The sequence below is a fragment of the Ranitomeya variabilis genome, chromosome 3, assembly GCF_051348905.1.
Source record: "Ranitomeya variabilis isolate aRanVar5 chromosome 3, aRanVar5.hap1, whole genome shotgun sequence".
Lineage (NCBI taxonomy): Eukaryota > Metazoa > Chordata > Amphibia > Anura > Dendrobatidae > Ranitomeya > Ranitomeya variabilis.
Window position 1 is genome coordinate 495,910,920 of NC_135234.1, and position 15,003 is coordinate 495,925,922.

Below are 15,003 nucleotides of genomic sequence, written 5' to 3' on the forward strand. Positions count from 1 at the left end.
AAATATAAATTTATATATTTTTTAGAGGTGTGGGGACCCAAATAGAACTTTTGCTACGGGGCGCTGTGATTGCTATGTACGCCCCTGCTTGCAGGGCAGTAATAATGAGGGTGATCTGGCTTGTTTCTCGGAAACCGAGGCTCCAGGGATCCCATTGCCAGATTGCCCTCATCATAAGCAGTGTACCCGGCAGGGAGGGGGGCCCAGACACATTTGTTACACAGGGGCCCCAAGTTGACAGTGTCTGCCCCTGACCTGATCAGTCTGGCCGCATGAACATCAGACGCTGGTACTCACATCCTCTCCTCCGGACTGTACCCCCTCCAATGTACCAGACACTGCAGCGACCGACAGACTAAATGAAAAGCCATGATTTTCGCTATCTGAAACTCCAAGTTTCCATTGACAATGACAGGAGATAGTGGCAGTGGTGATGGTATCGAAGATGTAATGTATTTTTTGAGGAGAGATAGATGAAATACATTATGGATCCTAAAGGTCGGTGGCAAAACAAGGCAGAATGCTATGGGATAGACAATGGCTAAAATCTTATAAGGACCGATAAACCTGGGACCGAGTTTCCAAGATGGAACCTTAAACTTAATGTTCCTATAGGACAACCACACCAAGTCACCAACACACAGGTCTGGACCCATCAAATGTCTGCAATCAGAATTTTTGGATACCATCTTCCTCAAATTTTTATTCCCCGCCAACACGGGTAGATCTGAGATAAAATCGACTGACAAGTTAGTCCAAGGTCTGCTGGGAATCTCCAATGGTTGGAGAGCCCCCGAGTATAAGAGGTCTTAGTATGCGCACAGACAGACACTGCAGACAGCTACATACTTCCAGACATCCTGATGAACATCTGGCCATCATTACCAGGATGTCCAGCCAAGACCGAATCATGATTTTCACTAAGGACTCTTAGACGAAGATTAACAGGAACAAATAGTTTACCAAGTGGACAGGCAGCAGGAACGTCAACAACCTCTCTTTCCAGATCGAAGCATACAGACACTATGACCACCCCTTTCTGAAGAATAGGTACCAGTTCACAATTATTTCCTCCATCAGAAAAACAACAAGATAAGGCATCTGCCTTAATGTTTTTGTTCCCCGGCCTATATGTGACAAAAAAAGTTAAACCTGGTAAAGAGCAATGCCCATTTTGCTTGTCGAGGCGTTATATTTTTTACCAATTCCAAATACACCAGGTTCTTATGATCCGTGATTATCATAACCAGATGAACTGCTCCCTCCAAAAATGATGCCACTCTTCAAAAGCTCACTTGATTGCCAAGCGTTTCGGGTTGCCAATGTCATGATTTTTCTCAACAGATGACAGTTTTTTTTGAAAAATAAGCACATGGTTGCCATTTACCAGGAGACACACCCTGCGACAACACAGCCCCCAGTCACACCTCAGACGCATCGACCTCAACGATAAAAGGCTGAGAGAAGTCAGGCTGTATGAGGATCCGCGCAGATGAAAAACACTTCTTCAACGTATTGAATGCCTCCCTGGTAGGACTGGATAACTTGGAGAAGTCTGTCCCCTTCCTAGTCATATCGATCAGAGGTTTGGCTGCTATCGAAAAGTTTTTGATGAACTTATAGTAGTAGATGGCAAAACCTAAAAACCTTTGTAACACCTTCAAATCCTCAGGACAATCCCAATCCAATATCGCCCAGACTTTCACAGGATCCATGCGAAAACCGGTGGATGACAACACATCCTTGGAAAGGGATCTCCTCAACTGAGAACATACTCTTCTCGGGTATGACATATAATTTATTGTCTCTGAGTATATGTAAGACCTGCCTGACATGTACCTGATGTGACTAAAAGTCAGGCGAATAAATTAATGTCATCCAGATAGATAACCACAAATCTGCCTATCTGATGATTATGTAATTTACAAAGTGCTGAAAGATGGTTGGCGCGTTCATCAACCCAAAAGGCATCACCAGGTTGTTATAGTGTCCCTCAGGCGTATTGAATGTTGTTTTCACTCATCCCCCCTTTAATGTGAATGAGATTATACGCCCCCTGAGATCCAGTTTTAATAGCCACTTTGCTCCTATAATCTGATTAAAGAGGTTCGGGATGAGAGGGAGGGCATATGGATCCCAGACCGTGATCTGATTGAGTAAGAGGAAATTTAGGCATGGGCGTAATCCAACCTTTTTCTTTACAAAAAAGAACCCCACGGCAATGGGGGATAAGGATGGTCTGATATGACCCTTTGCCAAACTTTCCGCGATATAGTCCTTCATGGCCTGCCTTTTTGGACCAGAGATTATACAGTTGCCATCTATACAAGATTAACGGCACAATCATAAGGATGATGGGGAGGGAGTTCTTGTCACCCATGCTCCAAGAACACATCCCCAAAATCAGACAGGTATTTCAGCACAGACTGGGCATCCACCCTAGCAAGCTGGGATCCCAAGCAGTGTCCTTGAAAATACTCACTCCATTTTATCACTTACTCAGTCTGCCAATCTACTACAGGATTGTGCAGAGCAAGCCAAGGAAGTCCAAGAACCACAGGTCAAGGCAGACCCTCTAGCACATAACAGTCAATCACCTCAGAGTGCATGGCCCCTATCTGAAGATGTAATATCAGACGACTTGAGTAAAATACCCCTGTTTCAAGGGGGCAGAGTCGATGGCGATCATGGGTATAGGTATGGGTCTAGACAGTGTATGTGGATTAAGGCCTTGGACCTGGATGAACTTAGGGTCAATCAAGTTAAACACCGCTCCACTGTCCAGAAATGCATACACCTCTACCTTAATTTCACCCAGGTGAATCTCTGCTGGCAGAAAAAATTATGTGCAACCATTTTGTTGCAGCCACATTTTTTTTCCCCAGCAAAATGGTGGCAGTGCTTGTGCAGTAGCATCTATCAGTAAGAGATCGATTCTACTGCACATACGCCGCCACCATTTTGCTGGAGGAAAAAAAATTATTTGGTTGCAGCAAAATGGCGCCGGTGGCAGCAGCATTTATCGGTGATAGATGCTACTGTGCAGGCACCTCCGCAGGCGCCATTTCGCATGATGTAACTTTTTTTCTAACCCCACAATATTATATGTATTATGTAAAATAAGAGGCAGGTCACTGAAAGATCAGTGACCTATCATAAGCTCATAACGATGAATATGTAAGCAGAATACCACATTAAGACACCCCACACACACACAAGCCGCCCCAAAGTACGAGATACTCATTAACTGAAAACTACAAATACAGATTAAGCCACAACCACAAGATGGATTTCATCAATTAAGGTATCACTTTAATCAGTATAAAATATATCAATTTTCTTACTTATAATATAAAGTGCTGAGGAATAAGTTGGTGCTATATAAATAAAAAAATTATTATTATTATTATTATTATTAATAATAAGGGATTATTGGATTTACAATTCTGCTCACTCAATTCTGTAAAGATGGGCTGTTTGCTTTTTTTTACTCTGTATGTGGTCACTCTAGAGTCTAGCCATTCACACCTGTCATTTCCTGTGTTAAGTTATGCTGTATAAATGACTATGATGTACACAGCTTCTTCACTCATGTAGCCCAAACAGTAAACTAATTTACTGTTCATTTCAATAATTTTTACCATTTAAAGATGGATCTGCCTTGCTACCATGGAAATATAAGTCTTAAAACTTGTGAAAATCTTCTACTCCGAAAAGGAAAGAAGGGATGTTATTTGCTGAGGGATAGCATCTCTGTTCCTGGAGCCCTTTGCCTTTGTATCTTGTAAGTATATTTTGAATTGTCATTATATCACTTGCACTATTGTCCCAATACGCATAAAACAGGACAAAAGATAAACCAGTAATCCAAAAAACACCGATCAGATCATTGCTTGCTGGTCATACACATTAGATAAAAGGCAAGCTGTGAATGAAGGCTGCCCAACTGCCCTTGACAACTACCAATCCTTAGCGTGTCTGTGTCTTCACAAGAATATGTGCCACGCTGTATTTTGTAATACTGACAGTTTGGCATTCATGTTTTGGGAAACTTCGGAAATATATTCAAAGCACTAAAGTACAACTTATATTTGCTAAACTTAACGCATTTAGATGCATATTTTTTTCCAATTGTTTTTTTATTATTATTTTTATTGTCCCTCTCATATGGAGATAAGGATCTCCAGATAACTAGGCAAATTGTTGGGATTAGGTAAATATTGAAAGTACTGGAATAATGTGCCTACATGACCTAATAAAAACAAGGCCTCCAGAACCAAACAAATTGAGGCTACGTTCCCACAATGAGATTTTGGTGAGTTTTTGATGTTACAGATTTTCTGTACCCATTATGTAATTTAGGTTATTTGCGTTTTTTGTTTTTTTCATTGTATTTTCGAGTGCATTTTTTAGCAAGCGTTTTTTTTGGTGTGTCATGTTTTAAAAGAAATCTGCTTTGTTCTTGATATGTTCTTGATACTTCCTGGTATTTGGCTTTGATAATTCATGCATTTTTGATGCGTGTCCGTTGTGCGTGTGCATTTTACTACCTGTGGATTTTCCTCACTGAATGCAAGTGTATGGGAAAAATCTTCACATAAAACTCAGCATACTCACAAGAGAAATTGACATACTGTGGATTTGAAACACGCACGTCCTAGTCACCATACAGCTGTATTATTTTCGTAAGATCAAGCAGAACATATTTCTGTTAAAAAATCTGACACCTAATGGAACTCAACTAGACCCCATAATAATCGATGTGACTCCTCTGCTACCAAATGAAGCAACAGTGCAATTTTGGTCAGTTGCCAAACGCTGCTGTGAATCCAGCAATATCTCCCTTTTAGATAAGCTTATAATTGGGGATGGGGGATTCGTAGGAAAACACTCAGTAAATGGCCGCCAACTAACTTGCATGTAGCCGATCACTGGACGTTTAATGACCTGGATCCCCAGGTGTAAATCCAGATGAAAGTATAAATTCACCAGTCAGCACTGCTAAATAATAAATGAATGGCCAGAGTAAATCCTCTGTGCAGTGTAGAAACAAATACACAGAGAGCTAAAATGTATGCATGCATGTAATTATTTTATATTGCATTATTACTATATTTACTAAATGTCAGGTTCTTTGGGCACATTTTGATCAAATTGTGCGTGCCTATCCATCACTTGGTAGAACCTCACTTGAGTATCACCATAGGAAGCTCCACCAAATGTAAAAGGGATTGTGTTAGTTCAGCTAACCTGGTAAATAAATGTAGTTGAGACAACTTTAAGCTACCCCCCTCCAAAGAACTTAACAGTGAATAACTGATAATCTATGTAAAGCGCTGTGGAATAAGATAACGCTATATAAGCAAAGCATAATAAATAAATAAGCTGTAGCCACTTTGTACAAATAGTAAAAAAAAATGGCCGTGAATCTGAAAGCCAAAAATGGTGAGATCTGCAGTTATACAACAACAAAGTCAAAAACAGTCAAAATATTATTAAGTTAATTTTACAAAATAACATTTGGGTCAAAATTTTGCATTAGCATTTTGAAGCCAAAATCAGAAACAAAGGCAAAGTAGCATGTAAAGATTTGTGCCCGCGCCTAGATTTGGCTTATAAATAGTGATGCAGATACCAGAAGTGGCCTAAGAGCCTGTGCTATTAAAGCAAATGTCCTATTATTTGCTTGGCTACAATGCTGAAACCGAAAATGTTGAAAAAATATATATTACACCAGTTCATAATGAATTATTTTTCACGGACCCCCTCTCAGTCAACAAAAAAGAAAAGAAGGACCCAAGGTACTAGGGGAAAATGAACCACCAAAAAAAAATTGACAGGTATGGAATCAACAAATTTATAAAAAATAAGACAAGAACAATTCAATCAGATTGCTTCAAAAAGATTCTTGAAAGTGAAAATCTAGACAAAAATAATACAATAAAAATATTCAATTTGTCAACACATAATCTGACCACAACAGAACAAAAAATCTTATCAAAGGGTTTAAATCATTGCCCCATAAAAAATCAAGATAATTTGACCTATTTCTGGATCTCAATGAATTTGTTCGAAAACTCACTTTAAAACGTCACTTTGCAATTCAGGAGCGAACAGCAGAAATAAGAACTTGCAGTTTTGAACGACCATTACATTCACAGAGAAGTCCAACCGAGGTCCAACTTTAACCCTGTATATCACAGGGGGAGTAGTTTGGACAAGTGCTTTTTATACATCAGTAGCTGATTAATTTTGCAATGTAAATTCATCAAAAAACATTTAAAAAAACCATTGACCTCAAATACAAATCAGAACCTATCAAACAGAGAAAAAATTGCATTAATAAAGATAAAAACACGGCAAAGATATTTTATGATATAAAATCCAATATTTCTAAATCAGAGAAGGGAGCTCTCAAACACTTAAAAAAAAAAAATAGCCATAAGACAAGTGGACAAAAGAGGTGGAGTTGTGATTCAAGACAGAGAAACATATTTACAGGAAGCCTACAATATCCTATCAAATTAAAAATATTATAAAAAACTAAACATGGATCCTGCCAAAACATACAATTCAGAGTACCATCTATTTATAAATAAAGCCTACTTTCAACATATTATCAACAATAAAGAAAAATGTTTTCTGACAAACATAAATCCAAGCACAGCAATTTTTTATCACTTACCAAAGATTCACAAAAATCCTGTAGTACCTCCAGGTAGACCAATAATCTCAGGTATCGGATCTTAGAACTGCCAGTTATCCCATTATGTAGATTTACATCTTCAGGATGTGGTAAAAAAAACTATCATCCTTTTTACTAGATTCTAACCAACTTATAAAGGAGTATAGTTCCCTAAATTGGGAAAAAGACTTTTTTCTTTACTACACTAGATGTGAATGCTCTGTATTCCAACATAGATCACAATATGGGGGAATTGAAGCAGTAGCACACTCAGGGCCGGCTCCAGGTTTTTGAGGGCCCCGGGCGAAAGAGTCTCAGTGGGCCCCCCTCTTTAACACATACCACAATTCATGATGCACAGATACAGCAGAGAAATATAGCACAGCCCATGTAGCATATAGCACAGCCCACGTAGTATATAGCACAGCCCACGTAGTACTGTATATAGCACAGACACGTAGTATATTGCCCAGCCACGTAGTATATTGCCCAGCCGCGTAGTATATAGCTCAGCCGCGTAGTATATAGCTCAGCCGCGTAGTATATAGCACAGCTGCGTAGTATATAGCACAGCCGCGTAGTATATAGCACAGCCGCGTAGTATATAGCACAGCCGCGTAGTATATAGCACAGCAGCGTAGTATATAGCACAGCCGCGTAGTATATAGCACAGACGCGTAGTATATAGCACAGACGCGTAGTATATAGCACAGACGCGTAGTATATTGCCCAGCCATGTAATATATTGCACAGCCACATAGTATATTGCACAGGCACATAATATATTGCACAGCCACTTAATATATTGCCCAGCCACATAGTATATAACACAGGCAGCCCAGGCATGTACGTAGTATATAATACAGGCAGCCCACGCAGTATATAACACAGCCTGAGCCCACGCAGTATATAACACAGCCTGAGCCCACGTAGTATATAACACACACAGCCCACGCAGACGCAGTATATAGCACAGCCCATGCAGTATGTAGCACAGACTGCCAGATCCATCATTACAAACAGGCAGGTCAGGCCGCACAGATGAGGCATCTAGTCATGGCCGCCCACCTCTTTACAGTGTGTTTTTCTCTCTTTGCAGTTGCATGGCCAGTGCTATGTTAATAGCGCCCCCTCTGACATCAGGGTCACAGCAATGCTGGAACTTGGATCTCCCCTGGAGATGATTCAGCTCCTGCAAACCCCCTGGGAGGAGAGATTTAAAGTGAAGGCAAACAATAGTGATTGTTCCAGTGGCCATGCATGGAGTGGCCATGCATGGAAGGTGATAGTACCCATCCAAACAGGGGGGGCTGCATGCAGCACATTGCACCTCTGCCCAATGCAATCTGCCTCCAGCTGTGCAATAGTTAATAAGGCAAGGAAAAGGGAGTACCATAGAGGTCTGTGCTAACAGCCTGCAATGTCCCCTCTGCAGGACACAGGTGCTGGGGCTGCTATTTACGATTCACAGCTCATATCTGTGTTTGTGTAAGTGGCCTGTAAACAGGTCAGAGGTCACGGGAAAGCCATTATACTGTAAGATGCAGAGGGCAGAAAAGGAATTTTTATGGCACCCCATTCCTCCTATTAACTTATGACACCTGACTGCTGCTCCTGCTCCGCTCGTCTTTCTGCTTGCCGCTGTCCCTGTGTCTGCGCTGCCGCTGGACGCCTGGACCTGTCCTGGACGCGTGGATGACAGCAGCTGGATCTCTTCTCTGAGCTCTTAGGAATCTGACGAGCTCTCACATCCGGAAGTGACAGGAGAGAGCGACCGCCGGCCCGGATTCATGGTGATGGCGGCGCCAGTGGTGACTGGTGAGTATTGCAGGCGCAGCTGTGTGAAACTCAGTCCCAGCAGCAGGCCCGGCCCGGAAGTGACTCTGGCTGCGTCGTATCCATGGTGATGGACGGCCCGACTCCCGGAGGTGAGTATTCCGGCTGCAGCTGCGCACCGTAAATGGGCCCCCCCGTCTCGCCAGGGCCCCGGCACTTGCCCGGGTACGCCGGGTTCTGGCGCCGGCCCTGAGCACACTACTTATCTGGGATTCCAGATATGCCGTCAATCCAGAGAGATTTCCTCATAACAGGTTTAAGATTTATATTGGAGCACAATGTTTTTGAATTCCAGGGTGAGCTGTCCTTGCAGCAGTTTGGCACCGCGATGGGGACTTTATGGGGCGGTTTGAGTCCTCATAGCCTCTCAGCCAAATACCTTATAAAGAAAACATATCGCTATACAGGTGTTATATAGATGATCTTATCATCTTTTAGAAGGGCACTGACAAATTAGCAATTTCACTTGTAGAAAAACTTAACAAGAATAATTGGGGCATTTCATTCACACACAATATAAATAAAGAAAAAATCCATTACTTGGATCTAGAAATCTGTCATTCAGACAAAAAAATTATCACCAAAACGTACTTAAAAAAAAAAAAAAAAAATTCTAATTTTTTTTTATTTTATTTTTGGAGTGCTCACTATTCCAAATGGAAACAGAATATACCGTTTAGTCAATATTGGCGCATCCGTAAAAATAATACGGTAGACACAGACTATGTAGAACAATCCAAAATTCTGACAAAAAAATTTTTGGGATAAAAAATACCGGAAGAAACTCATAGCTTATGAAACAAACTTGAAAAAAATCAAACTGAGTGTCTATACAAGAAGCTCATAAACAATACACAATCTTCTAATGTAAACATCGAACAAATGAAGACGCGCATAAACAGAAATGAAAACGCTATAGAAAAAAATTCTAGATGGAAATACAATTTTATCACTGCTTTTAATCAGGGAAGTGTGCAAGTTAGACAGATTTTAAATAAGTATTGGTACATCCTACGAAAAGATTCTTTTTTAAAACAATGGTTACTTAAAAATCCCGGTATCACATTTCGGAGGTGAGTTACAAATAAAAACATCACCGTGCCCAGGGATTTGGGGAAACCCGTCTTCTCTTTAAATACTAAAGAAACTCCTATTCAAAAACCTTTTGGAGTTTTTAGATATGGATCTAAAAAGTGTCACTGCTGCAACATCATCAGTCATAAACAAAATTGTATTATATCAAGCAGTACAGGAGAGACCATAAACATAAATCAACACCTCACTTGTGAGAGTGACTGTTATTCATGATTACTTGTGCTTGTGGCCTTCAATACGTGGGTCGCACCACACAGACAGTGCGATCGAATATGAATGGTCACAGGCACAACACGAAAAAAGGTTTTTTAAAACATAGTCTGTCCAGACACCTTCTGGTTAAACATCACAAAAAATTTGACATAAAGGTAACCCCTGTGGAACAAATACCACAGAATGACAAAAAACAAGATCCATAAATTTAATAGAAAAGAGTCTTACTGGATTCTCCGGTTGAAAACCTTATATCCCGATGGCCTCAATGAAACAGTGGAAAATGTGTAGAGATTTTTAATGTAGAGGGGAGAGAGGAGGGAGAGGGACAAGGGGTGAATGAAAGATGAAACTTTTTTTTTTCTCCTTTCCAAATTTTTTTATTTTTTGCCAAGATGACATGCAATATAATTGCTTTATAAATATCTGTGGATAGGATTACAGGATTCACTGTACTATTTTTACAATCAATAATATGTTTTGTATATATTTTTATGTTGTTTTTTTGTTTGTTTTTTTTACATACCATTATACCATTCTGACCCAATTGGAGTGGGGTGTTAATCCTAATTGAGGCATATCCCTGCTATGCGTCAGGAGTCACCAGTCTATAAAGACAACTTTCTGTTAAAAATTTTTCAAAAGCACATATTATACCTGATGAAGGCTGTTGCGGGCTGAAGCACGTTGTTTTGTTCTTAATAAAGTGTCCTAATAAATTTGTTACTGAGCAAATTATCTCAACTTCAAACTATCCTTGTCCTCCGGAAGCGCCGAGAAAGGAAATTTTTTTTTACAACTTCAAAATTGTAAAACTAATTACTACCTCAACCACCAGTGAAAATAATTCAATGGATTTATTTTAAAAAGTCCATCAAGTCTCATAACTCCCTGCCCATAAATATTTGCATTGCTCAATTAATTAAGTAAAAATGCTGTAAATATACTGTATCATAGAACAGAATGGTAGTCTTGGGAAGGTTAGACGAATATGCAGAATAATAGCTTTAAATGTGATCAGATAAATTCTTTATATACATCTAAACAATCAAACTTGCTCTCATAGGTATGGAAGATTGATCTATACATACAGAATACTTCAAAATATTAATGGGCTTTACATGATTCAGGTAAGAAATAATCACACTTAGCTGTATACTCACACTGTGTTTCATTATATACATTTTATGGTTGCTTAATATGATTATTAATAAATATATATATATGTTTTATTAACATTTAATAAATTGTGGACTCCCCAAAACTTTCTTTCCACCACACAAAAGTCTCTCTATGGCTAAGTTCATTTGAATGTATAAGAAATTATCTGATTTTCATTAAAAAAATGGGAGGTTTTCGCCTTCATTGTCATCCATATATGTATTCAATTTTGACACATTTATATATACAGTTATTTAAAATTTACAAGACCAAATACAGTTTCACATGTTTTAGATTTGCAATGTATTCATGAGAATTGGATGCTATTGGGTTGATCATATGGGATCTGGGTTTTTTTTATGCGCCAATTAACCTAAATAGGTGGGTCTCATCCAAAATATGGTGGAGACTAGTGCATGCTGTGGTTGTTTTCATGCACAGATTCGATCTGAGGTATTAAAAACGCTCATCTGAACAGCCTGATTGAATAACATTGGTGCTAGTGCTGTTCACGTAATGTCAATTCTTCCACGCACAACACTTGGTCCGAAAATATGGTTGTGTAAACTTGGCCAAATTGTAATTCTACCATGGTAAAATAGTCTGATCTGTTATTGGAATGGCAGTATAGTGTAGCTTGATTATTGCGTGAATACTGCCAGTTCCCTCTCAAGCTTCTTCTAGCCTAAATGTCATTTATTGACATGTCCATAGCATAATAAATGTTGCTAGCTGAAATCCTAGAAGGCAATTCCAACCCCTTTATATTACTAACAAATAGCAGAGGGCTAGTTAAACCCTTGTGTTGTGAATTCGGTTTGTGGGCTCCCCCGGTGGTCTGTTATGGTAGTGTCTCTTATGTGCCTTCCTCCATCTCTGATTACCTGTCGCCACCCTCTAGGGGAGTTTCCTATTTAAGGCTGCTTGGCTGTTAGTCACATGCCGGCCATCAATGTGCTAGTAGCATTCTGTTGCATTCACCTGCCTCAAGTTCCAGTTCAGCTAAGTTGTATTTTGTTTCTTGTTTTGCTATTTTTGTCCAGCTATCTGCAATGTGACTCTTCAGTGCTGGAAGCTCTTGTGGACAGAAAATTACTACTCCAGTGGCATGAGTTGTCACTGGAGTTTAAAGTAATTTCTGGATGGTGTTTTTGAATAGTGATTTTTAGGTCGACCGTGAAGTAACTCTTTCCTGTCCTTCTGCTATCTAGTAAGCGGACCTCACTGTGCTAAATCTGCTGTTCATCCTACGTATGTCATTTCCTCTGAACTCACCGTCAATATCTGTGGGGGCCTACTATCATCTTTTGGGGTTCCTCACTGGAGGTAAGGCAGGCCTGAATATTCCTCTTATAGGGGTAGTTAGATCTCCGGCTGGCGCGTGGTGTCTAGGGCATCGTAGGTACATCCCCCGGCTACTGTAAGTGTTGGGTCAGGTTCAGGTCATGGTCGACCTTAGTTTCCATCACCCGAGAGCTAGTCCGTTTTGTATTTTTTTTCCCATGGTCATTGGGGTAACCATAACACCCTTGCCTTCAGTTTCTACATACTACACAGTATTTCAGTCAAAAACAGTTCGTATCTAGAAAAAAGTTTAATTTTGAGTGGATACCCTGCAGATAAGGCCACTAGTGCTTCCTCACCAAGATTTCCCATGTCACCCAAATATGAATTTTTCCTAAGTCTTGCAGGGAACTTATCAATCAGAGCTTCACTGGGCATTTTCCTGTAAATGTTACTTCCTAAAGAGCCAACCTAACATTCACGACCTTGATCATTTGTGACTGGACCCTAGTTTATACATCATTTGCTCTGCAATGGCTTCTTGGACACTTTCTGCAAATTGTTGAATGTACCTGAAAAACAAACTACAAAGGCAAAACTGTCACAATTCCAACCCTCAGTGAGGGATGCAGCTCAACCGTTTAAACTGGTACAGGGGCATGATAAAGTACTTTAATTGACAGCTCAGGGTCCAGTCTGGTGCAGTGGCATTTTGAGCTGTCAGTGTTTTGATTGACAGCTCGGCTGTCCAATTTGAGACTGAGAGGTGCTGGCTGTTTCCAGATGTTCATTGCCCCAGGTGATTGCTCTGCTACTTAGCTTTGCTGTTAGTCTCAGACCTCTTCCAGACATACATTCAGCTAACTGTGGTTTGGCACTCTGTGCCTTGTGTTCTGCTTGTTGGTCTTTCGTTGCATGAACTTGGACCTCATTCTGACCATCCATCTATTTAACCCTTTTGTTCTGATCTGCTATTTCCTGGTATTTTGACTTTGGACTGTTACCTAACTATGCTTTTATCTCTTTCCTCTATTTATGATGTACCCTCCTGGCTTTTGACCTCGAACTCCTTGATTATCCTGACTCACGATTTGTCCATGAGAAGTTACACAGTGTCAAAAATACAACACTAAAGTTTAGTACCTGGCTATCTGAAAAATAAATTAATTTTGCAGGGCCTATATGAAAGAAACATCGATAAACTTGACACCTAAACTTAAAGGGAATGTGTCAGCAGGATTTCACCCAAAAACTAAATATATGCACATGTAACAATTTAAAAGATGAGTCTAGCAATATCTTAACATGGTCAGTCCATTCCTCAGTAACAGAGTAATCAGAATATGAATTGATATGTAAATAAGGTTATTGTAGATCTGAAGCCTCTGTCACTCCAGCTTTACTCCCTGACCAGTGCCATATTCTCCTTCTTGACTTGACTGACAGTCTCTATTTCTGGGCAGGAAATAAAGCTGAAGTGACAGAGGCTTCAAATCTTCAAAATGTTCTTCAGCCTCATCTGGATAACAATTCAAATGCTGATATTTTAGTAATAAAGGAAGGGACTGGTCATGTGAAGGTATTGCAGGACTAGTAAACGAACTTCTATGAAAGAGCTCATGTAGATATAGTGAGGCTGTTGATATCCTGCTGGCAGATTCTTTTTAAAGTCACATTTGACAAGCATATCATTCGCTGTTTGCCTGGAATAATTCCATTTCACTTCTATGTACTTGATTCCAAAAAGTTCAATTTTTCTGATCAACAAATGATACTTAGTGAATCAAAAATGTTTTTATAAATATATTGTTTGAGTGTTTTCGAAACATTTTAATAGGAATTGTCCTAAAGGGGTGGGAATCACAACCTTTTGGTTTATATCATTCTAATAAAGTTTTTCCAAGACAGTAGTTTTTTGCATCATGTGTGGGGTTACAATTTAAAGTCAGATTTTACAGGACTCAAAAAGAACCTTAATAAATGCAATATCTCTTTGCATATCACTCACAATCTAATGGGGCCCCTTAATTCTTAAGATTGATGAGAGTCTTAGCTTTCAGCCCTCCACAATCACAAAATGATGACATATCCTAGTAGTATGCCATCACGTTATGTGATGAAAATATCAAAGTGCATTCCATGACATTGCTTTTACACCTTTCTACACCCTTTTCTATTCTGAAAACAGTAAATTCTCCAGGATACCAATGGCCAGTCCTTAGGATTGTGCTTATAAACTCTGCATTGACATTTTTAATAATCTCTTTACAATGAGTCAAAGTATTATTATTATTTTTATTATTATAACTTAGCTAATACTGTGTTATTTTGCTCACTTCAGGCAGGACATGGAGTTAAAGAGAAGCTATTCCCAAATCTCAAGGAGCTTATATCTTATTATGAAAAATCTAATCAGGGATTGGTGCACAATCTGACCTATCCTGTCGACAAAGAGTCATGTGAGCAGATGCCACTCTCACCAAGAGGTTCCTTAAAACATACTGTACTGGAGGAGACCTATGATGGTAATGAAAAATTGGAATTTCCCCATATTTTTTTACATGATGTGCTAAAGTATAAATTAAAAGACACAAGGTCATTGTTTGAAGTTTCTCTTCCTGCTGTAAATCTTTGTATGATCTTCTGGGTTAGATACATTGCTTATGTATAAATGGACAGGAAACATTGATGTTGAAAAGTGCATTTGACCTGCAAAAATATTTCTTTAA

The 15,003-nt window shown here is 39.5% G+C and overlaps 1 protein-coding gene across 2 annotated transcripts in view; it reads left to right on the forward strand.

Annotated features, from left to right (window-relative positions):
• The first annotated feature begins 1,417 nt into the window (after positions 1 to 1,417).
• The window catches only part of LOC143816440 (SH2 domain-containing protein 1B-like), a 32,822-nt gene continuing 19,236 nt past the window's right edge, over positions 1,418 to 15,003 (forward strand). The window contains exons 1-5 of one of the 2 annotated variants that reach the window (XM_077296805.1): positions 1,418 to 1,585; positions 1,673 to 1,784; positions 3,651 to 3,784; positions 10,896 to 10,959; positions 14,616 to 14,799. In XM_077296805.1, the coding sequence (XP_077152920.1) occupies positions 3,651 to 3,784; positions 10,896 to 10,959; positions 14,616 to 14,799 (382 nt within the window). In that variant the 5' untranslated portion in view covers positions 1,418 to 1,585; positions 1,673 to 1,784. Of the gene's footprint in view, positions 1,586 to 1,672; positions 1,785 to 3,616; positions 3,785 to 10,895; positions 10,960 to 14,615; positions 14,800 to 15,003 lie in introns of those variants that run through there. The other variant, XM_077296806.1, reaches the window with a different exon arrangement.